Raw genomic sequence first — 23682 nt, 5'->3', positions numbered from 1 at the left:
AGTCCTCAGCTCTGCACATTTTCTTGTTCGTGTCTTGTTCTACCCCACAACTCAATATATCACAACTGCTTGTCTAGCCATCATTTTGTCAGTATGTTTGTATGATAGATAAAGGATGCAGGAGACTTGTAATCCATGGGACATGAGTTTTGACTACTGCCTACAAGTATATATTAGTGCAAGTTTCCTTTCCAAGGTCTGCATTACCAGAGTTCTACCCTAATCTGGGGAGCAAGTAAATGGCAAAGGGTGAAAATGCCAACACCAGCAAATGCTGAAAAGGTAGAATTTTATGTGTCTCTGTCTTTAAATAGAGTAAGCTGTTGAAAATCAAGCTTGTATGGTTACATTCACAAAATAGGGGAAAAAAACCCACTTGTTTGACAACTACATCAATAATAGCTGTGGTAATAAACAAGCACTCAGTTCCACTACTGGAAAGAGCAGTATATCTACCCTTTAAGCTGCCAATTTAGAGCTAATACAAGTTCATTAATTTTTCTATCTATAAACTTGCAATTGAGTATATCAAGCAAAAAAAAAATTATAGTCAAAAATCATACTCACACCTCTGCACTTCAGTTCTTCTCAGGAGAACATAAAATCAATTAAAAAAAAGCAAAAATATAAAACATAAAAAATATAAAGGGTTTTAAAAAACATGTAAAACTTCAGAGAAATTGCAGAAAGCAACATTAAAAGGAAATTTAAGAAGCCATCCGATACATTTCTTTGCCTGAACATCTGTCACCCATTAAAAGATTCTAGTTCAAGTTATCTGAAATGTACTCTTAGGTCTCTACGCTTTTTTTAAGGTGATATAAGAAATGGGTATTTGGAGCCAAGGTGATGAAAGAAAGGAGGCTCAGAGACCTGGAAAGGGGAAACTAGGGTTGATCAGAGCAAGGTTGGAGAAAAACCTGCAGAATGAAAACAAGCAGAACAACAGCAGGGTTTTTTTGTTAAAAAAAAAAAAAGGAGGATAAATAAGAACAAAACAACAACCCCTCCATACACATGCATGTAAGCAGATAAAAGCATCTTTTCCTGTGCATCTCCTAATGGCTCCCTCAGAGGAAAGGAACAAAGAAGTATACAATAAAATAATAAAGCTGAGTAAGGTATCACCTGAGAAAACCTATGGTTAAGTAGTTACCATTTCTATAGAAGAAATATTTTTTTTTAAAAAGTCAGTCCATGAGCAAGTCTGTCCACCGTTCTGTATTTTTCTGGTGTGTCTTGACAAGTAAAGCATGTGCAGTGGCTGCTTCAGAGCTTTGCACATACTGACCAGCACGCTGGAGCTAGTTCTTGCAATGAAAAGGGCGAAGTTATAACTTGCTTTCCCTTCCTTAGGACAATGTCTTCCATCTTCCTTCTAACCCAACTGTTGACTTTCAGTAACACTTACAATTCATAAGTTTTCGACATCCCGCTCCATTGACACTCCGATGAAATTGGTTAATAGATTCACCCAAATACTGCTGTCAAGAGCAGAGACAGCAGGGACATAAGAAAGGAAAAGGAAAACATGCATAGGACACATTTACACAAGAAATCAGGGTCAAATACATAAAACAACCTTGAAGAAAAATACACATATCTCTTCTTCAATCACTACCATCAGGAAAGGCAAAGGCAGTCTGGCACTGGAAAACCTTTTACTGAACTGGAGGAAGAATTCTTTATGTAGGACTTACTCCTGCTCACACTCCAATAGGTGCAAAGCTGTCATGGACCTCAACCTGAGCAGCAGCTCTAATTCCAAGAAGCCCAAACTGAAACAGAATGAAAATGCATTTATTTCATCTTCAAGTTGTTATCTTCAGAACAGACTTTAGAATTACTTCCTATCTGAAACATCGCTGCCCTGTCCATTTCCCAAAAAATCTGAATAGATGCAATAATATTCATCGACAATGAACATAAAGATAATTAATTTAAATAGCAAATTTACATATGTGCTCACAAATCTTATTGTTCCAATTCTCAGACTGACATTATCTAATGAGAAAACATTATCCAATGAACATAGTACAGCAAAACTGCTGTATTAGATCTGTAGATCACATGTACAGTATATTAAATTCACTTAGTAGACAGATAATTCTGTTTCCATGTAAAAGCCATTACAAATAATAAATAATTAAATATATGTATGACTTGACAAATAACGTGCCAGGATTATGCAGATAATTCATATTTAATTCAGCAGTTGCTTCACTGCTAACAAATAATAATGAATAGACCATTGCATGTTCTCCACCATGATACATTTACTTTATTCATATTTCCCAGATACATAGATATCTGTACTTTTCAATTAATTTCACCCTAAGGCACTCAAAGCCAGTATCTCCAGGTAGACTCTTGAAAATAAATCTAGCATATCTCATTTCTTTTCTCATTGCAGTCTTTATCCTGAGGAAGAATCAAAATGCCACTGCTATAAGAGAAATTAAGTTACTAGAAGCTCTCTCTTCATGTACCCCCTCTCCTGACAAGGGATAGGTTTGAAGGTCAGTTCAATGTTCTCCATCAGTACAAAATCGTATCTGCACAGCTGCAGCCTAGAAATACAGAAAAAGAAAAAAAAAATGTGCACATCAGAAAAAGTTAACATTAATAGAAAAAAAGCCTCAGTATTTGAATTATTAAACATCCAGTATTTACGACCTCTCAGAGACAGTACTCAGGACAGGAAGAAATGTCTTCTTAAGTTTACACCCTATTTTACGCATCATTTGAGTGGTTTTGCTAGACTGTGAACAACAACCAGGACATCAGCTGGATGGTGCAAACTGGCACAAGTAAGAAGTGTATCACATTAGTCTGAACTAAAAAGATGCAATATTTCATCCATTAATTCTCAAATTAATTCTTTATAACAATGGTCCAAGAACAGCTCAATTCCTGTTAACACTGGGCCTGAATAATTTATTTTGAGTTCCCTAGATATGAAAGTTTCTCTGCTTTCATCCCACAGAGGAAAGTAGAAAACCACATCATAATATCTTTTAACTCTTTCAGTTGCAATGACAGCACGCATAAGAAAGTTTCATGCAAAAGAGTAATTTGTCATCTAAAGACCTAGAAAACTCAGAACTGCATAATACTACATGAATACACACACAGAGGTCACACAGGGAGTCACACACAAAATCTTACTTTTTGACATCAAGATAGGTGCTTTGCCTCTTAGGACAGAGACAGGTCATAGCTCTGTCCTTCATGAGCTACTATAGACAGTGAGAGCTGGTTTGAACAGACAAATGACTAGCATACCCTCTAATGTCCCCTCTAAGGGGGTACAAGCTATGATTTTATTTAAAATTATCTTCTATATTTCTCTGAACTCACAGATATGGCTATACAACACAATCCACCTCAGACTGGGATGTAGTGTACAGTGGACCAGCTAAAGGACAAAGCTTGAGAAAGAACATTGCACCAGGCACTTCTGTTGCTGCCGTTTAGTGCAAGATTTCCAGCCAGTCACGGCTCCACCTGTCTACATGTGAAAGGACTGTTGGATTTCTGTGTAAGAATTTGAGGCCTTTTAATGTCGCCACAAAGATAAGACAGTAGATTTTATGACTAAGAAGATCAAGACAAATTCTGGTATTCAGCATAATGCAAACCATAGAACTTCATCCAAACCTTCATGCACAATTTTTTTTGGTTTGAATTTAATGGTTTACTATTATATTATTTTTGTAGAGGAAGAAAAAAGAGACATAAAAGCACTGAAATTGCCAGCATTTTAAAAATCCTTATAAGAAAGAATTCACAGGACAAATTTCTGACCATAACAATATAAAATTATTGCATGCATCCATTTCCCAAGTTGATTTTCAATATCTCACCTAACAGTACGATGCTGTATTTTACCACATTTGCAACCGTATTTGCAACACAGCAGCACAATGTGTTAGCATGGTCATTCTCAAACAGCGGTCATCACCTGGGAAGGGCTCTATCTAACCACAGGGGGGACAATACTTCAACAGACCATAATGATGAATAGTAGAAATAAAATCATAGGGTTTCCAACATACTTGATCCCATGTGAAGTGCAATCCATCTAAGCCTGTGATTATTGAGTACCCAGAATGCCTTACAGGAAAGTAGCCCTGAGCAAGCAGCAGGTTCTCCAGTTCACCAACAAGGAGCAAAACACAAATAATTTTTTTGTTAGGCAAGGCTCTCGTAAGCCCCCACCCCATGTGGCTTCTCTGCTCTCTACTAAAAAGCAAGGGCATGCCAGACTCTCTTGTTCAGTAGCGGTATTAATAAAGTCTTCTTTTTTATTACTCCTGTTGTTGTTTTGGTTTAAAAAATCCAAAGGTGGCTGGCCTAAATATCTTTGAGACATTCACCCTCCCCATAAATTGCATTTGAACTGACTGACAGGTTCAGAAGATTTTGGAAGAGCTGACACCTGGACACACACAAGTTAGGAAAGCTTTCTGGTTTTATGGGTGAGCAGGAATGATTTATCTCAGAGACCAGAAAGAGAGTCTCAGATTTATATGTACCTTTTAGCACTCCCACATTCCCACACCATCTGCATGAACAACGGCCCAGCCCAGTAGACAATTGTCAGTGATATTCCCCAAACTTCCACTGTCTGCTATTAACCCAGATCTGGGGAGACTGAGAACCCTGTTGTCTTTTATCCCTGCACCTGTCCCCTGTTTTTTACCTACTAGTTTTTATATGAATAATTTAAATATTTTTAATGTGGTTTCTAGTTGATTATCCTGTATTCAAGTAATTGTTGTAATTATATGTAACTAAATAAGGTAAATATAGGTAGTTATAATTACAATGAGCAATTATGTAATTATAGCAACCAATAGTGTTGTAACATCTGCATTTAAATTACCTCCACATGGTGATTCAATACACTATTTTCCACTGCTATCTAAAAGTATCTAATGTGCCTATATGAGTGCCATCTGATGAGGCTCTGTACAAAGAAGGACTTTAGTGTATTCTATATTAAAGCAAATCAAGAGCATCTTACTTTAAAACTAACAGGAATTAGAATAATGGGAATGAAAACCCAAAACCAATAAGGGCTGTTCACTGAAAATCTTCTTTATTTCCTAGATCATTATCTGAAAAAGTCCTGAATGCTGATAGCCTTGCACGAAATATATTTTCTGATTTATCACCATTTGGTTGAGAAAAAAAAAAAAAAATTAACATGATTTAGAGCTTTGATTATCTCTCATCACCAAATGCTTTTAAATAAAATCATGCCAGTTCACCTGAAAGCTTGAGACTTATGGCCTTCAACAAGGTAATAAAGTCTAATGGATATACGTTCTGGGGTACTATTTGGATTACTAAGTGTTCTGTTTCTTCCTAAGCCTCTCCCACCCATCTCCTCCTCTTTTCCAGTAAATATGAAATAATAGATTAATTTAACAAGGTTTCATAATTTTTACAAAGCACCATACCCAATTTCTACTAAGCTATTATCAGAAAGCCTTAAATGTTATTTCTCAAGTTAATAAAATAGACTGACTTAAGACTTAATCTTACTGTAATATTATTCCCACTCATTACTTATTTGATAACCATTACTAGGTTTTATTTTAAATTCTGACCTTGTTGAGTCTGCCATTCATATGAAGCAAATAAATGTAACAACTCTAAAATAAAGTACTCTTGCTGCTCCTGGATATTTCTTACCTAATCCATATAATATGTTACTTTAACAAGACGCAAAAGTAAAATTTAATTGCTAGTGCTATTGTACAAGTAACTCTGGAGATCTAAAAAATGAACATATGGCAATAACGCTAATGTATTTTAAGCCAGCAATAATTAATAAAAGCTTAACAATGATATTTAATTATTAAAAAATGCAGGTGATTTAATTTTAAGCATAGGCAAGCATAGACTATGTTTTGGTCTTGGAAGGTCTCTACTTTCAGCAACAAGACCAAAAGCCTATGCTAGTCACACAAGTAGCTGAAGTGCTCAATTTCATAACCAAGTGTGAAAAGTTGTGTATGGACACATGATTAAAATCAGAAAAGTGTTACTAAAATTTATCTTCTGGAGGAGAACTTAACCATACAGGTGTAAGTCAGGCTGGTCTACGTAAATGGTCCTTGAAAACCCATTGTGACCAGCCAGCAGCAGCAGCCTGCGTGACTTCCCCATGATAAATTTGATCTTGGGTAGGATGAGAAGGATATTCATGCATCTAGGAATATGTTATTAAAAAATCAATAGAGGGAAATACATATTTCTGAGGAAACATGCTGAGCAGTTCAGTCGATACACAACTTTGATATGTGACAAATGCTTACCTTTCTGGATTATTAAGAGATTTCAGACTCATCTGGAGAATCCTAAGCTTGTGTTTTGGGCTTAGTAAAGTCTTCGTAGAAAAGGTCAAGGAAATTTTTGATATTTTGTCAAGGTCTTGGTAAAATCCAGTTAGTACTTTGACTCTTTTGTATTGCTGAAATGTTGAAGCTTCACTGAAGAAAAACATTATAGCTAGTCAGGGTTTTGTTAGCCGAGTAATATTCATTATTGCTAAGCAGCATTATTAAGATCAGAAATCTTGCAAGATATATCAACTCTGATTGTTCAGAACAAAGATACCTTGAAGTGGATTCAAATGAGTACTGTGCAAGAACCTGGGCTAGTTCATAAATGGAGAGAGGATCATTTCAGTGTGAGGAGCATTGCCTCTGACACTGAGCAATCTCCATGAACAGGAGCCATGGCCAAGTCTTAACAACCCCATTATAATTTTTTTACTTACAAGTTAACAAGTTAAAAGTTCAGGAAACTCAGAAAATTATTCTTATAAAGTGATAAAAGAGATTCAGAGACAAAGCGCAACATACCTATTCATCTCTGATTCTACTGTGTTTCCAGCATAGTCTGTTATTTTAACTTTAATGAAACCTCTCCTAATGTTCTTATTCCAAGTAGTAATATCCAGTATGTAGTTATACACTGCAAAAAGAAATAGGAAATAACAAGATTCAAAGAATGACCTTAAGAGGACACAGTTGTTATTATCACCCTGTTAAAAGCATTCAGTGACTGATGACAGGAATAGTGACTCTACATTTAAGTTACCAGCTCAAAGCAGAATAAGGCAGCTATTGACAAAAAATAGCTTCTACCAAATGGCTGCTTGGAATGTAATTAGTGTATAATTTCCTCCAGTTCTTACATAAAAAGGATTTGCATCAGAAAGCTACCATCAGAAGTAGCATGAAAAGTTTGACCTGCCTAAGGAAAAAAAGCAGAATTAAGCCCTAACGAGCACCTTCAGGTTTTGGCAAGCTCTGCAAAGAGGTGATATTACAGCCATTAGCGTGGCAAGACTAGCACATTATCCACCAGAGACATGTCCAGAAAACAGCTGAGATACATTGGCAGGGAGAGGGGAGGAACAGCATCGGCACAAGCCTTATATATAGGCAAAGTGGGCAGTTAGCTAGGTAAGCAGATTAATCGGGCAGTAAAGCTGAAGAGACATTATTCCCGTGCTTGTGCCGATGCTGTTCCTCCCCTCTCCCTGCTGCTATTGCCCAGCCTAAGCAGGTGCAACAATACAGGTCCTCCAAGCACCCTTCCCTCAGAGAAGTCAACTTACCAAAACCTCTGTGTGGATACTAGACACTCATGGGGAAGACTCAGGAAGAGGAGAGGTATCTGATTGATCTCCCATGCTCCAGCCCCTTCTCCCCCTTTCCTGGAGGGCCCACGGCCTCAGGACAACAGGCTGGGTACCTGGGGCGGGCACTGCCCCGCTGAGCCCTCAGAAACCCTGACCTGGCCTTCCACCACACTTCTGTAACCACCACCAACACTGTAACTGTGCTATGGCTACCCAGAGGAAACACACCTTTACTACTCCCAAAGTAAGGAAGCCAATTTCAAAATTTCTTTTTGTTTTTTATATTGCTTTTTAACGTTCTTTTCTAAAAGACCAAGCCTCACCTTGTATGAAAAACTTGCCCTGCTCAGGTTTACAGTTTCACTTAGTTAAGACTTCTGGTTAATTTCTCTCTCCTCATGGTTTTATATACTGAGAATTAAAGTAAGGCTTTAGTTAACAAAGGACCTATGTTTCAGGCTGGTTTAGTAGACTCATTTTTCTTCTTTACTTTGCATATTTTCCCTTAAACTTACGCTGTCATTACAAGGTTTCTCATTCCTCTCCATGTGCCTCCTCCTGTGTTTGATAATATTTGTCCCCCTCTTTTCTCTCGTCTACCACTCCTGTCCCAGAATACCATACATAATCTTTTTTCTTCTGCAGTGTACTTCTTCCATCATCAAGATTCACCAAAATCAAGAATTTTGATGAATTCCGAGATTTTAGTGTGTGTGAGAGTGAAAGCAAATCTGTATTTTTCTGTCAAAGTAACGAAGAAGAGACAGACCTAGCGGCCTGTGCAGCCTTGAGAGCAGGAAAAAGCAAAACCCAAGCAGACAGGAGCCAGGGAGAACAGTGGTAGCGTGTTTGGGTTGAGCTGATAGACCACTGGGAATAGGAGTTATGTAAAATCTGTCACATCTTTGTTAACCTCTCCATGGCCCTTTGGAAGAAACAGCAATGAAAGACAGGTTTCTTTTTTTTTCTTTTTTTTTTTTTTTTGTGCCCCAGCTAGGGCAGTCTCACTTCCCATTTTTGCTCTTGGAAAATGGCAGCAATGATCATATCTAAACAGGTTCTCTCACTTCCAGTTTTTTCCTATCACTTGATCCTCATTTTCTGGCTTCCTTCTTCCCTCCTGGACTTCTTGGTAGTTCATCCCATTACTTTTAAAGTCACATTTCTTTCTCAGTTCACTTATTGCCTACTCTGCCACAATCATTCTTCTTCCTCCAGTCTGTGAACTGACACTCATGGTTTATTACACCATTTTACACAGCAGCTAACAATAACTTTCTACTTTAAACATGCTTTCACTCCAGATCAGCTAACAAATAACAGCCATAACAATTCATGAAGTTTGGTATGTATGTATTCAGTCACTCACTGCAGAATGGGTGTCGGTCCGAGGTATCAAAATAAGCTTTTGTTGGTGAAGTCTTTGGGATTAACAGTTTTTTCCATCTATCAGCATGATAACCTGTAATCCAAAATTTAAATATTTCATTTCAGACATTTAGCAAAACCATGACACACATACAATTACAAAAAAGAATCTCATCCAAAGTGACAGATTTGGCTTTAATTTTCTTAAATATTCTCTGAGAAAGTAAATTGACTTGGAAAACGCAGGAATCCCCTGAGTATAGTAGAACGTAGCAGGTTAAGTATTTCATTCTTCTAATATTTTAGCATCACTAAAGTTGTCATAAGGTAATAGTTGGAATCTATTTAGTCTAGAGTACTAACTCCAAAAAATAGTGCTTATAAACTCCTGCAGAGTTAATAAAAACAAACCCAAAGAAGTAGCCCATATATTTGCAGAGAATAGTTACAGAACATCTTCATATTAGGTAAAATTTCTTTCTTCCTTTTTTTTTTTAATCATTAAAGTAAGTATTTTAAAACTCTTTAGTGTATAATTGTGGATATTATTTAATAAAATGTTAGATACTCTGTAAACTTCCTAAGCTTATCGACGTAATGCAGAAAGAACTTTTGAGTTCCATGCTTATTGTCTTTGGGACTTGACAACTAGTCCTTGTTTCTAAAACGGCTGATCATATTCTCTTCCTCTTGATCTCTTTACCTAGACTGGACAACAAGGGCTAATTCCAGACTGCAGAGCTGTCACTGCACGCCAGTAAGCAGGAAAGCTTGCAGCAAAAGGATGCTGTTTCTCTTCCCAGCTCCTGGATTCAGGTGCATGCCATTTCCTCATAGGTTTTATAGTTATTTAAAAAAAAAAAAAAAAAAAAAAAGTGGCATCTGACTGGTCAAAGATTTCTCCACCTCTAGCTTGGGCATTCTGTACTAGTACATCAGGCGTGGTTAATAACCTTTCTGGGGAAGTTCTGGAGTCTTTCTGCCATATTATAAGGTCCCGTTATGGTTGGGTTTTATTATAAAATAGCATACAGATCTATCTATGCTTTTTCTTCAAACCTGATCTAACTAAAATAGGGTGTAAATCCCAATATAAAGATGTAAAAAAGATGTGGTACAAACTGAATGTTAACTTTTAATTAAATATTTTTAAAGTTTCGTTCTTGAGAAACCCCTGACAACTAGAAAATGCTCACACTACCGTAGCTCTTTTCAAACTGTCCCCAATTCCTCTCTAAAAGCGATAAAACCCCAAACACCTAAAACCCCCTCCAAATAAAAGCTTGATTCCAAAAGAAAAGCCAGAGAAACCATGAAGTTGCTGTAACCACTACTACTGTTAAATAAAAACCACATGTATTCTATGGAGGATAACACACTGTGAAAGCCTAAAGTGATGAACCAAGTAGAAGCAGTTTCTCTATAGCAAGGAGATCCATTGTGAACCCATTTCAGACTGGAAAGCATAATGATCAAAGGTTAGGAACATTCAGAGCCTGTGTCTAAATGATAACTATAAAGCAGACGAAGACATAAACTTTAAAGTACTTTAAGCAGTATGCAGCTCTGCCTGTGATCAGTCTCTACAGATCCCTTAACACAATACTACAGATCTCTGGAGAAGGCCCAGAAAGAGCTAATCTGGATTCCCTGGAAAATCTTACCCAGCCCAGAGCAGATATAGTAACACTTACCCAGTACTGGACAGGACATTGGCTGGTAAGCTTGACAATCAACACATTTTCCTCTCTTGTAATCCAAGTAAGAGTCACAAGGGTATGTTATTATGTCACACTCTCCTTTCAAAGATGATAAGAAGAGGAAAACAGATCTTTGATGGTCACACTTAAAATACTGAAGTCCTTCAGGAAAGAAAAAACAAAATATACAAAGAATATGTAATCATTTCTCTTCATCAAAGAAGAGGTGTTGTCAAAGCAATCCAGTAATCCCATTTAGCTGAATCGTTCTTAGTTACCCATGCCTTTATTCTTTGGCTACTTGCCCACCAAGTGTAAAAACTGGATGTACACACAGAAAAAGAAGAAATTGAAGACTATTTTGAATATTACAAGTAAAGCAAAAAGTTACAGTGTTTTATATGTAAGAAATAGTGTACTAAATCCCATCAATTTTTTTTTATATGTATATAGATATATAAAATGCAAACATATATTTTTTTGTTATAAAGCCTGAGTCTGAGTTAAAATTTGCCACATTGCATCCAGTGCAGAATATTTTGGCAGAAAAATTACCATGAAGAACACTTCAGAGATTATTCTCTATATATAAATTCCTTCCTCTCCTAGCAAAACAAACTATGAGAATTGTACAGATAAAGCTGATCCTGAGTCTTAATGGATTCTCCCATACTCACGGCAAGCCTGTGGAAGCCCTATGCTTTTACAGCTGCTCTAATTTGTAGCAGCACTGTGCTGACTAGAAACAGAAACACAGACAGACACAAACATATCCAAAAAAAAGTAAACAAAAGCAATGGACAGCAACCTTGCATAAGATTTATGGAGGTTGAAATAAGAAAAATTCCACAACAAAAGATCGTGTTGTAAAACTGCTTTCATCCCAGAGCCTAAAAGACTTGTCCAAACCCTAGTTCATCATTGCCAACCAGGAGGAGCCTAAGACACAAGGAAGACTTGAAAGCCTTGCCTTCCACATCATATGGAAATGATCCTGTCCAGACCACTTGGATACAAACATCTTTCCCCATGCCTAGCCATATATAAACACACAAAAATAATGATTGCTGTATGCAGACTGTATATGTAATAATAATTCCATCATACCAATAATAATGGTATGATGGAGTATGTATGCTTATAGGAAGATCTTTATTTAAATAAAAGATGTCAAATGTCTTTGTTATTTCTTATTTGCTGAGTGGGGATGAAAAATAAAGTATACAATGGCCTCAGCTGCCATATTATTGAATACGTGCATTGTCCATTGAATTCAGTTTAATCTTTTTTGATTTGATCTCAAACTCTTTTCTCATTAATTGAACACATTTTTATTTACCACTGAATACTGTTTGCGGACAACCAGGCTGATCCATTCCACCATTTGGATAGAAATCAATGGTTCCTAAAGGTTTCTTGAAACCTAGTGCTAAAGTAAAAAGATTATGCACCAAAAAAACCATAAACAACATTATGCAGTCAATAATTTTATCATTACATTCATTAAAAATAACATAAAGGTCTTAATTTTTCTTTTCGCAATCATACTGTTCTTTAGTTCTGTAAATGCAAGTCATGTTATGAGTTAAAAACCATGGGTTTTTTCTTTTTGAGAAAATTATACACATGTAAAACGCTGTACACAAACGTGTACAAATGTGCATAAGATTCCTATTGCCACAGAAAAAAAAGAACAGAAGCAACTATTCAGTGCTGTAGCTGAGGCATTATTTACACAAAGAAATTTATGAAGTTCATGTTCTCTCCAGTAACCAAAATTCCTTCCCAATGTAATTTTCATTAGAGTAATATTTTCCATTTTTTGCATGTGACATTGGATTCTGAGCTATGCTAAAGTAAGCAGCATATCAAAGTAGAAAAATCAGTATCTGACCTATGGAAGACCATGAGTAAGATTTAGCTCAGTCTCACCTACCTTCCTTTTTACCACACTTTATTCACATAACTGGAGCATTACAAAAATTGGTATTTTACAGCTTCACATATAAATTTGTATAGTAAAATGCTTAATTTTTAATATTATTCAAGAAACTGATAGGAAATTACATGAATAATAGGACATGTCTTGTAGGTTTGAAAGGTTTACTTATGCTTTTGAGAGAAAAAAAGTAACAGACTATAGCATGGATGAAGCAGCCTTCACAATGTTCTTCACTTTAATGCTACAGTAATGCGATTTAGAATTTTAAGCAGTGGATTTGTAGTGTACTAATGTGATACAGCTGAGACTGTCTGTCTCAAAAGGGACCAAATCAGTGATAATCATGTCCTTACAACTGCTATGTTCATACACACTAGCACAACAAAACAATGTTAACACTGAACTATTTCTCAAATAACAGTATCATAAATGAATGCAATAGGCACACCTTATCCAATGTGCAGACTTCAGGTTTTTGTATTCAGAAGGAATATACTATAACAAGACATAAATGACAGTGGTGTAGTTGCTATTTTTGCATGACAATAAATGGACCCATGACTATACAGTTATCTACATATGCCTTCTGTTAGGTGTTGGACATAAAAGTTATTTTGATATTTTCAGGTTCAGTCATGAAATTTAACTCAATAACATGGCTACTTATGTCAGAACTGAACAAAACAGTTCATTATTGTTTAATTCATTAGCAAAGCTGACTTTCAATTTCTTCATGAATAGGTATAATAACATACAGTACAGTTTAAAAAGTACAGGTAATGTTAAAAAGCAACAGCACAGGAATCCATCTAATAACACAAAATATACTTCTGCAGCACAGTTTTGATGTTACTGAAATAGTTTGTCCCTTCTCTTTTGCTTTACTGCTTTTGAGTTGAAATAGGAAAGTTAAGATTATGTCATTACCATCACTATCTGAATGGATTACATCTACAAATTGTGCGTCAGTACGATCCAGTCTCCCCTCTGGAGGTTGTCGAGTGAACGAAGGGCCTGCTGGATCAAGTCCTGAATGAAAATAACAATAGCATTACAAATCCTGGGCTCTGTTTCTACAGATATATACAAGACCAACATTTGAGCATTATTTGTCAAAGACTTCATTTTCCTGGGATAATAATAGAAAGAAAAAAACAGCACAATTCTACTGAAGTTTCTATTCTTCAACTTGCTAAGCAAAGCAAGGGTCCCTACCACAAAACTGATCAACCCATATCTTTGAATTTCTCTCTTTCCCTAAGTAGTTGTGCTCATCTCCCAGTTCTCCAGATGAATATAAGCCAAAAGCATTAGGGATCAATTCGGAAGAATTAATTTTGTTCTTTTCCCTAGAAAATGTCATAGCTGTTATGTACTTCCTAAAAACAAAATGCACAAAAAACACAAGATGAAGAAATCAAATTGGATGGAGACAATTTCAAACATGCCTCCATCATTTTATCAGCTGCTGTTGCAATTACTTGTAGAAAAACAATTGTTATATACAACTAAGTGAAACACTAGCTTTTGACCACAATTTCACCTGAGGGTGAAAACATCAAAACTCAACTATGACAAGAGATTCCAACTGAGATCCACAAAAAGCACTTTATATAAGGAGGAGGGGATTTGGGTGACAAAGTATTTGAAGTATAAACACTGCGTATTGTCATTCATTTTAGGGATAGGGAATTATTTTTGTGCAGCCCTGAAGCCTGATAATTTTCAAGATGGTAATTTCTGTCCTTCACAGGAAAGCAAAATTGTTAGCCGAGGGTTGCTCTGCTCCTATTTTCTTGACAACAAAAGCACAAAGACAGGAAAAGAAAAAGCAGCAAAGATGGAAAATACAACTGTCAATGCAAAACATATTCCTACACTTAAATGACTCCTAATTACATTCTCATGGACTGAAAGGGACAGTGTATGACCTCAGACTATCAAAACTTGTATTATGATTTAACTGGCAGATGTGCTGTAAGGAATAGTCTAGGAAGGTTCTCTCTCAAGACTGAGATAACCAAGACCCAGACTACCACAAAGTATCATGGAATGCCAGGAATTCACGTTTATAGTACCCCAGGTGACAAAGGTCATTGTTTTAATTGTTTATAATTAGTTTTGTATTTCCAAAACCTCCAAACAGTGATGAAGAAAATATCTTTTCCTTTTTAAAATCTCACTTTTGCAACATCAGCTTGGGACACTGGCACAAGTTGTTTGAAAGAAAAAGTATCAAAATAGTCACATAAGAGGTTACGGGCCTTGTGGATTTGGACTACTCAGTCTTTGTCTTTAGTCATCCATATCTGTAATTATAAGAAGGTGATTGAAACATTTCATATAATTCCATTAGACTGTGAGCATCTGAGTTCAGAAATGATACGGATCTGTGAGGCTCCCAGTTAATGTACAGAGAGGACACAGACCTGCTAGCCTAGCATTGCAGTCAAGACTGTCCCCAACCAGTGATGGCAACTCTAGGAAATTGTGTAAAGTGGAAATTATATTCTTAACAAACAGAATATAGCTGGAGCCTATCATACTCTTAGAAAATGCCCTGACTTTCAGATTACTGTACAAAAAGGGGAGGAGTCCCTAATTCCCTTTCTTAAGGCTGGCCACTGACTCCTCTTACATTTGGGGGAAAAAATTACTTGAGTACCCAAAGAGAGGGTTTGGGGAGGTATGAATCTCGGGGAGAGCTAACTGTCTTCTTTCAGTCTGGAAACAGCTGCTTTTTTAAATCCTAAACACTATCAGGATCCAACAATCTTCTCCCCTTTTCACCTTTTCTGATACTTAGCTTAGTCAGCTTCCTTCTCAACAGGCTAGCTGCAGCGAGTTTTGCTTTCACCACAAGAAGTACGTGGAGCCTGTGCACTCAAATCAGTGCTGTGGGTTCTGCCTTAGGAACCAGCATCTAAAAGTTAATCCTAAACTTTGTGTGGTCCTGAAAATTGTACCCCCATGAGGGTATTTCAGTGTTCACTGTACGCATCACTCCCACAGATGGCAATGCTGATGATGCAACAAGGATGAGGTAAAATTTCCAGTATCCATAAACAGGCTGCACACCTGATCTAAGCTTTCTGTATGAGACAGCTCAAAGTACTAAAGCCTACATCATGTTCAGATACCTCGAACTGAAACTAAATCCTTGTGCCCGATAACTGTGGTCTGACCAAGAGCTTTTGAACTTCCCTTCACAGGGACCTGACTTGCTCTGTCAATCAGACAGAAACTCAGGTAGCATATCATTTAGCTTCCATGGCATCTGGATGTAGCACTCAATTCTCATTTGAGAGATTAGAGGTAAGCAGGTTGGAAAATGTCATCTGTAACTTACATCCTGAAGGCAGACTTTCACAGAGATACTTTTATCAGGGATACATTTTCCCTCCTGTATGTTACTAAATAGTCAGTTCTCATTTGTCAATAGTGCTAGCATCTATGTGATTTGTAGCTACAACAATAGAAGGTACATTAGAATACATGTATCAGGATTAAAAGCCTTACCTGTAATTCTGCCAAGTTTGCCATTATACTTCTGGCCAACAAAACCAGCTATATGAGCTCCAAGACTAACTCCAATCATATACACAGAGTCAAGAGAAGCTCCATCCACCTATCAGGGAAAAAAAAACCCAAAGCCACAACCATAGTTAATTGAACAGACATCACCAGACTGCTTTAGTTTTCATTTGTTGTCAGTACTCTAAGTTATATCTCTAACTTTCTAACTTCATAAACAAATGTAAATTCCAAAGTTTTTTCAGTTTGCCATTCTGTACTAGTTAAAAAGTGTAGTAAATATGAAATTCTTTGACTAGAAAAATTTAAAAAGGAAGCTTGAATCACATTTCTTCCCAAATGTCATACTGGAAGGGGAGCAAGGGAGAGAAAAGGAAGAAATTCACCAGATACAAGAAAGATGAATCAAAACTATGAACTAGGAAAAAAATAAAATCTCCCTCTGACTTATTTTTCAAAGAAAATAAATTTAAAACATACCATTAACAAAGCCTTATGCCACAGAACCACTGAATAATGGTGCCAAATGCACACCTGTAGGAAAGCCTTACGATGCCCATTCTACAAAGCAGGCAGTATTTAAAAAACCCCAAAACTCTGAAGAACTCTGAAACAATTCCAACAGGCCTGCTGGAATCTCTGCAAAGTGATGGGATGCTATGTGGGTCTGACATATTGATATGTCCCAAAATGAATTAACAAAGGCCTCATGGCAGCTTGCCATGAATCAGTATGAAACTGATAGCTGAGGGACACAACATACCCCACCACCATCACCTGGATGACTCGCACAAAAAGATTGGCTTAAGCATGCCCTGCTGTCATTGTTTTGCCAGGCAGATCTGTAACCAGCAATTCACCAAAAATCTGTATCAAGAAATTTGCAAAATACACCTTTTTAACCCACTCTGGATTGGGGACTGTTCTGATAGACCTTTTTCATTTTGCAATCCCATAACAATAAACTTATTGTCATAACTGCAATTTGTTATCACTGTATCTAGTCTCAGAGGACAGATCCTGATATGCTTTCTCTTCTTTCACCCAAGCATTTCTTAGAATGCTGGGGTTTTTACTCAAATTTCACATGAGTATTTTCTTACTGCACAGCACTGAAAATTTCAGAGAATAGGAGGGAAAAGAAGTGATGAGAACAGAAGAAAAGTCAAGTGATAAATCTAACAATAGCATAAATGAGATGATAACATGCTTTGTTCATTTGCTTAAGCAATAAATCTAAAGCCCAGTTAAAACCACTGGCATCAACAACTGTTTCTGCAACTCCCTCTAGAATCAAGAAGCTTATATCATGTTGGAACAAATATTTATATCTCTGCCTGTGATTTCTTTGCCATTTAAAATCTTTAAATATAATAGTTTAATATTAAAAATAGTAGTGTGATGCTTTTGTAAAATTTTAATGCTGGATACCATTTGAATATCTCTCACTTCACCTCCCCACTGGTGCATTCACTCTTTCCAGAAGACCCAAAACTTCCAGCTGCCTAAAGAAATCAGATGCTCTCTCAGGCATACTTCAGTGAAAGGGAAATAAGAGCTCAGGTGGAGTTAAACATATGCAGTAATAACTGCATGCAAAGTTGTAAATACTTCAGTAATTTGATATTGTTCACTGGGCTTCTCTTTAGACATATTTTAAATATCCATTCCCATTCAAACTATGCTATTGAAACTTATTCAGAACAGATGCAACTCTGCCTTACCAGCATCTGGTCAACATAGTTTTTCAGTATTTCTGCAACTTTTCTGCAGTTTTCAACAGCAGTTATGTAATTCACAGTTGTAGCACCACGATTCCAATCAACTATAATGAGATTAATGTCCTCTGAAGACAGTAAAAGCTCCTTTATGTCACCTAGCCATGCCGGTGGAGATCCTGTTGGTCTGAAGCCATGAATAACAAAGACAATTTTCTTGGAGTTATTAAGGTACTCAGATGCAGTAACATTGTTTTCAATCAGTCTCTCAGAACAATTTGGATTTTCCCGTGTGTACAGTAGTAGCTGGACTTGGAGTTCTGTTCCAGACAAAGCATTGCCTATATTAAGGTCTGTAAATTCAGGACATTTTTTCTCCTCATCTGAAAAAGATTAAAACAGTACAGTCATTTCATTTTAGACCACCTGAAATACCACCTCTGCAATTTTCTTTCCACATTTTTGCACTAAAAGTGAAGAACTTCCATTTTGTTCACTCTAGACCTTTGGAATGAAGCGCCAGAACATACAGTGAACAATGAGGAGCCACAGTTTAACTAATAGCTCTACAGAAACCACTATGCTCCTCTGAACTCTTCAAATACAAAATTGAGCTTTCTAAGTGTTCCTGAACAATGTATTTTCTGCAAACAAATACAAATTAGTAGTCGGTGTTGCTAAGATTCTCTGCTTAACCATCAAATTCAGGTTCTCAGAATTTTGTCACAACTAGTGCGTGTTGCATGAACAAGAAGGCTGTAAAAATGAAGCTGGGTTAATTAGCATTGATAATATACAGCTGTGGGCTGGCTTCAGGGGCTGTGGGTTGGCCGATCTAGATGTAGGTGCAGCTGTGGCTGGTTAAGTCAAGTGGTTGAGAACCAGTGAAGAGAGAGCAGCTGAGGAAGAAGCAAGAGAAGAGAGAGCAGCCCCTGGATGAAGTGAGGAGAAGGCAGCAGAGAGACTGTACAAAGAGTATGCTGGTATGAGATAGTAAAAGACCTTGTTGCAGCTTGATAGTTTGGAGAGTGCTGTGACAATTGGCGCCCCGTGTGAGGCCCTTCAAATTATGAGACTGAGTGTACTGAGTGGTGACAGCGGTGATGGCTGTGCTGGGGGATGTTTGAAACAGTAATGGCAGTGATCCAATGTAGCGGAGACAGGCAGGGATAGCCTGCGATCCAGATCGTGTTGAGATAGGCAGGAAGAGCCTGGGGGTTCAGATCAGATACTGGTAAAGGTGAGCTACTGGGATCAAAGAGAGGGAAGCCTGATCGCCCAGAAGTTGAGAGACTGAGGGTAATGGGTGATAGTGGCAAAGTACACAGCCAGATGTGGCAGCAGCCTGCAGCGGTGGCAGGTCCAGAGCGGGTTTGGCCAGACAGCGGTGACGGCTGTGCCAGGGGAAGGTGCAGGAGCAGTGCAGTGCCACGAGTGGCTCCTGCCGTTGCTTCTGCTGCTGCTCGGCCTGGTGGTAATCTTGCCGGTGTTTATGTGCTTGTTGAAGGTGTCACCAGTTGAAGAAGAAATGGGCCACAACACGGATGTTAAGAAATTTTTCAGGACACAGAATGATGTGTTAGTGCTGTATTCTAGATCTGCTGCTGCTGAAAGCTCACTCAGGTTGCTGTCCAGTGAGACTCAAGAGGTGAAAGCACAAGGCATTATAAGTTCATCAGAGCCACCCTCTGAAGAAATCAAAATCCCAAATGCTAAGAAAGCAGATAAGAAGAAAGGTGATCAACCTGCAGAAGATGAAAAGTCCAAGATAAAAGTGAAGAAGGAATATGAGTATGAGTTCAGGAACAAGTTGTCTGAATTGTATGAAAAGTTTATTTGTAAAAAGTTTGTGATGATTGGTAAAAACATGAGGTATGAAATATGAGAAAGAAAAAAAGGGAGGCTTTGTAGAGGAGTTATAGAGGACTGTATGAAAATTATTTGTAAAAAGGTTGTAATGATTGTTAAAAACACAAGGTATGAAATTTTAAGAAAAAAAAGGAGGAATTGTAGAAGAATAAAGCTGGGTTAATTAACATTGATAATATACAGCTGTGGGTTGGCTTCAGGGGCGGTGGGTTGGCCGATGAAGATAAGGTGCAGGTGTGGCTGGTTAAGTGGTTGAGAGCCGAGGAAGAGAAGAAGAGAGAGCAGGCCCTGGATGAGGCGAGACAAGAAGAAGGCAGCAGAGGGACTATATGACACCTATGCTGGTATGAGATGGTAAAAGACCTTGTTGCATCTGGGTAGTTTAGAAAGTGCTGTGACAGAAGACCATTGTAGTTCGTTCTTCCTCTTTTGGCCAGGGTAGCAAAGTTGCCAGTCCCTAAGGCCTTATTGTTTGATCAAGTGATAAGAAATGGCTGCCTGGTAGTACAGGGATGACCCAGAACCCTTCCCTAGTTTTGGATCACCATAAAGACACCATTGCCAAGAAAGAAAGAAGAAACACAGGAACCTGTTCTGAGTTTGAAATAGTAAGAATCTGTAATGTCAACATACATAATGGCACAAGAAAACCTGCAGTATTTAGCATTTCTGTACTCAGAGTGTTATGGTACACAAGGCTAAGATGTAGCTCGGTCAGGATCGACAAAAGAGTTGAGATTTTTCAAAAAGGTTTAAAAAAGACTTGGTTTCCCCTCCCCCCCGCCCTCGGTGTGCTTATTAACATCAAAAGTTAATGCTTAAAATGTATCCTTTGGCTGCTAAGGTCGCCTTGCATGGATAAGCCACCTCAGCATTCTGAGGACACCACCAGTGCCTGTCATGGCTGCTCTGTATGGCCTCTTTGCCTTCGTTATGGTATTAGCTGGTTTACGGCCAAAGAAATTTGGGCCCATCTCTTGACTTCTAGTGGACTGTGCTACTTTACACAAGGCTTTTGTCTGATATTTGATGGCATCTTTCTCAATGTTTCTGTTGCTAACAACTTTCTAAAACAAGTCAACTTCTAGAAAGCAAAAGTAGGAAGAGAAATAGTGCCTACTCAGTTCCTTAAAAATTAATTTTAAAAGTGCTGAATTTCTCAAGAATTTTTGAGTTGTAGGAGAAGCAGCTCTAGCTCTTCTCCTTTTCCCAGCAAGGGGCTAGCAGGCTGAACCAAATCCACTACATTTGCACATCTGAGACAGACAGTGGGCCCTCACTAGTAAAGGGCAAGTGCAGGGGCAGGGGGTACAAGGTATCTGAAAAATGTATTTGATGCTATAGTGCAGACCTAAACAAAGGTAAACAATGTGAATTACAGCACTTAGGGTGCCTTAAAGGTTCAATAAAGACACAAATTCACATAGGAATCTAGACCTCAAGGAAAGACCATATATCTACGATGATTAAACCAGTCACCTCTGGACTAGACCTGATAAAACCGATGTGTATTTGCAAACTGGAGCAGGGTTGAAGTTACAGAGCATTAGAAATGACCTGAAACTGCCTGTCTGAAATCAAACAGACAAAAATTTTATGCCTATTATTACCTTATCACAATAGCTGCAATTATTACACGTGGGAAAAGTCAGAATTACTTACATTTAAAAGTAAGTATTATCATTCTCCTAATTTAGACACTGAATAATGTAAGTAACTTTTACTGAGGTTACTGGACAAGTTAACTAACAGGAAGGCAACTCATCTCATTTCTCAGACTTATCCAAGAAGTTCTGAAACTGAGAGCTGTTCAGCTGCAATTTGAATTTAATGAAAATAATTTTAATAACCTGACCCTGGTAAAATGCCATACATGTGACATGATATTAAGAAGTTAATAGAATGTGTCGCATTTAATCTCTAGTTTTCATCTAATGATCTAGGATGAAAAAACTAGAACGCAAATTCTATTACCCAAATGTCATACACAAAGCTAAAATAAAAACCAGCTACTTGAATACATTTGCTATTCAGATGCAAAGCTAGAACAGGAAATTATTTCATTTTTGCCAAATATTATTCTTAAATCCATGTTTAAGCGCTGATCCTTATAATTCACTCCTACACGTCTAACATATAAAGATTCATGGTAAGATATTGTTGAAGTGTTCCTCCATATCCACTCAAATGTTTTGATTTCTTAACATTTGATTGCTAGAAATAAGAATTCTTCTAAAGCTACTGGAATGACAGGGACATAAAACAGAGACACAGTCTGGTTCATGGAAGTGAGAAATCACTTATACATAAAATAAAATTCCAAGGAAATTATTTTAACTGATGAAACCTATTTAATAGTTAGCAAATGTCAAAGGGAAACAACTCATTTACAAATGGCTGTGAAATGACAGCAGTTATTCTTTGAAAAGTAAATAGAGAAAAAAAATATTATGTCTTTACAGTATTTACCTAATTCCACAGTAAACAGATTTACAGATTTAATACTTTTAATTGTTTAGCAAGGAGTCATTAAGGGAAGTTTTTCAAACTCTTATTTCTGATTGATTACTGGAAGGAATACCCAGCTGCCCTTTCTGCACACCTATGGGAGTAGTCACATACACTTTTCTGTACATTCAGAACATACAGATATGTGTTGGGATGTTACATGTGCATTTTAACTCAGTTAATATTTTAACTTTCCTATGTACATTTGTAAGCGTTGTATCTTCTGTGGTTTAAAAGGGGAACACCGTAAGTGCACACTTTTTTTGTAAAAAAAAATTACTATTTAAAGCATAACACGTAACTTGAAAACCTGTCAACCTATCAAATAAGCAATAAATAATAAACTTACGTTAACACGTTAAAACTATTTCACAATTTCCTCTTTACTTGGTACTAAGTGCACATACCTGAGTGTGTCTCTGTGCAAAGTACAGCCAGAGATAAAGTATCAGGCTTTCTTCTATTTACTTTAAAATGAAAACCTACGTCCTAGTTTCAAAGTGATCAAATTCTCTTTACTAATCATCTGCTCCATTAGGCATAATTTAAAAGTTTTAATCTTTTGGTTAATTTAAATGAAGGAATATTCATTTTTCGATGCTTGAATAAAGCTGAGAGACTACATTACAAATAAGCTTAATGGTTCTTACCTGATTTCACCCAGTGTATCAAACAGATGAAGAGACACAATTTCAGCATGTGGAAATGGAGAAAAGCGATATGTAATAATCCACAGACAAGTGGCAAACCGAGTGTTTCTTTATAGTATGCTAGACTACTAACCTAACTCAATGCCACTGATGAACTAAGTGACATGTAGAGCAGGAAGCAGAAAGCAAAGCTGTGTTTAAGCTTCTGCAATTCATGACTCCTCCTATTGAATGACTTCAGTAGGTAGGGTAGTTTCTGGTCTTTAAGGGTTGGGACTGGGTTTTAATCCATTTTCCGCTCTGGCTATCAGCAGATTTACACAGAAGCAATCAATGTTATGTATTACTGACAACTCTGTTACATGTGTGGAATTTAGGAAGCAGAATAACTAGCGGTACACATTCAAGACCCGACCCACCATGTGTCTTTTTTTTTATTGTCACTCAAATGCAGTTAGAGGCACTGAGATGGGCACAAGAAACTTAGAACAAGAAGTCATTCTGGTGACAGAAGGATTTTTCTATAAGAACTTGAAAATACTTCTGAGAACTGTATCTACATAGATTATTTTTGCACAAAATTACCTTCTAAGCTTTTTCCAAGAAGTCATTCTCTAATCTAAATGCAGAGAAGGTCTGTGAAAACACTTACCTAGGAGAGAGATGGAGCTTAGAGACCCACAAAGCTCACCCAGAGAATGACTTGCTGGGTGTTCTGGGTATGTCCCTT

The 23682-nt window shown here is 37.3% G+C and overlaps 1 protein-coding gene across 1 annotated transcript; it reads right to left on the bottom strand.

The window, feature by feature from the left end:
* Window positions 1–1784: 1784 nt before the first annotated feature.
* LIPI (lipase I) lies at window positions 1785–23211 on the bottom strand. Its single transcript, XM_027815269.2, has 10 exons — window positions 22953–23211; window positions 17932–18308; window positions 16193–16301; window positions 13601–13702; window positions 12071–12160; window positions 10726–10893; window positions 9033–9125; window positions 6879–6990; window positions 6330–6503; window positions 1785–2570 (listed from the first exon to the last, which is right to left on the bottom strand). Exons 1-10 carry the CDS (start codon window positions 22999–23001, stop codon window positions 2459–2461), a joined length of 1386 nt encoding a protein of 461 aa, XP_027671070.2. The 5' UTR covers window positions 23002–23211; the 3' UTR covers window positions 1785–2458.
* Window positions 23212–23682: the final 471 nt, after the last annotated feature.

Source organism: Falco cherrug, chromosome 2, assembly GCF_023634085.1.
Source record: "Falco cherrug isolate bFalChe1 chromosome 2, bFalChe1.pri, whole genome shotgun sequence".
Taxonomy (NCBI): Eukaryota; Metazoa; Chordata; class Aves; order Falconiformes; family Falconidae; genus Falco; species Falco cherrug.
The sequence above is the reverse complement of the archived record's forward strand: the minus strand, read 5'-3'. Positions and strand labels throughout refer to the sequence as shown.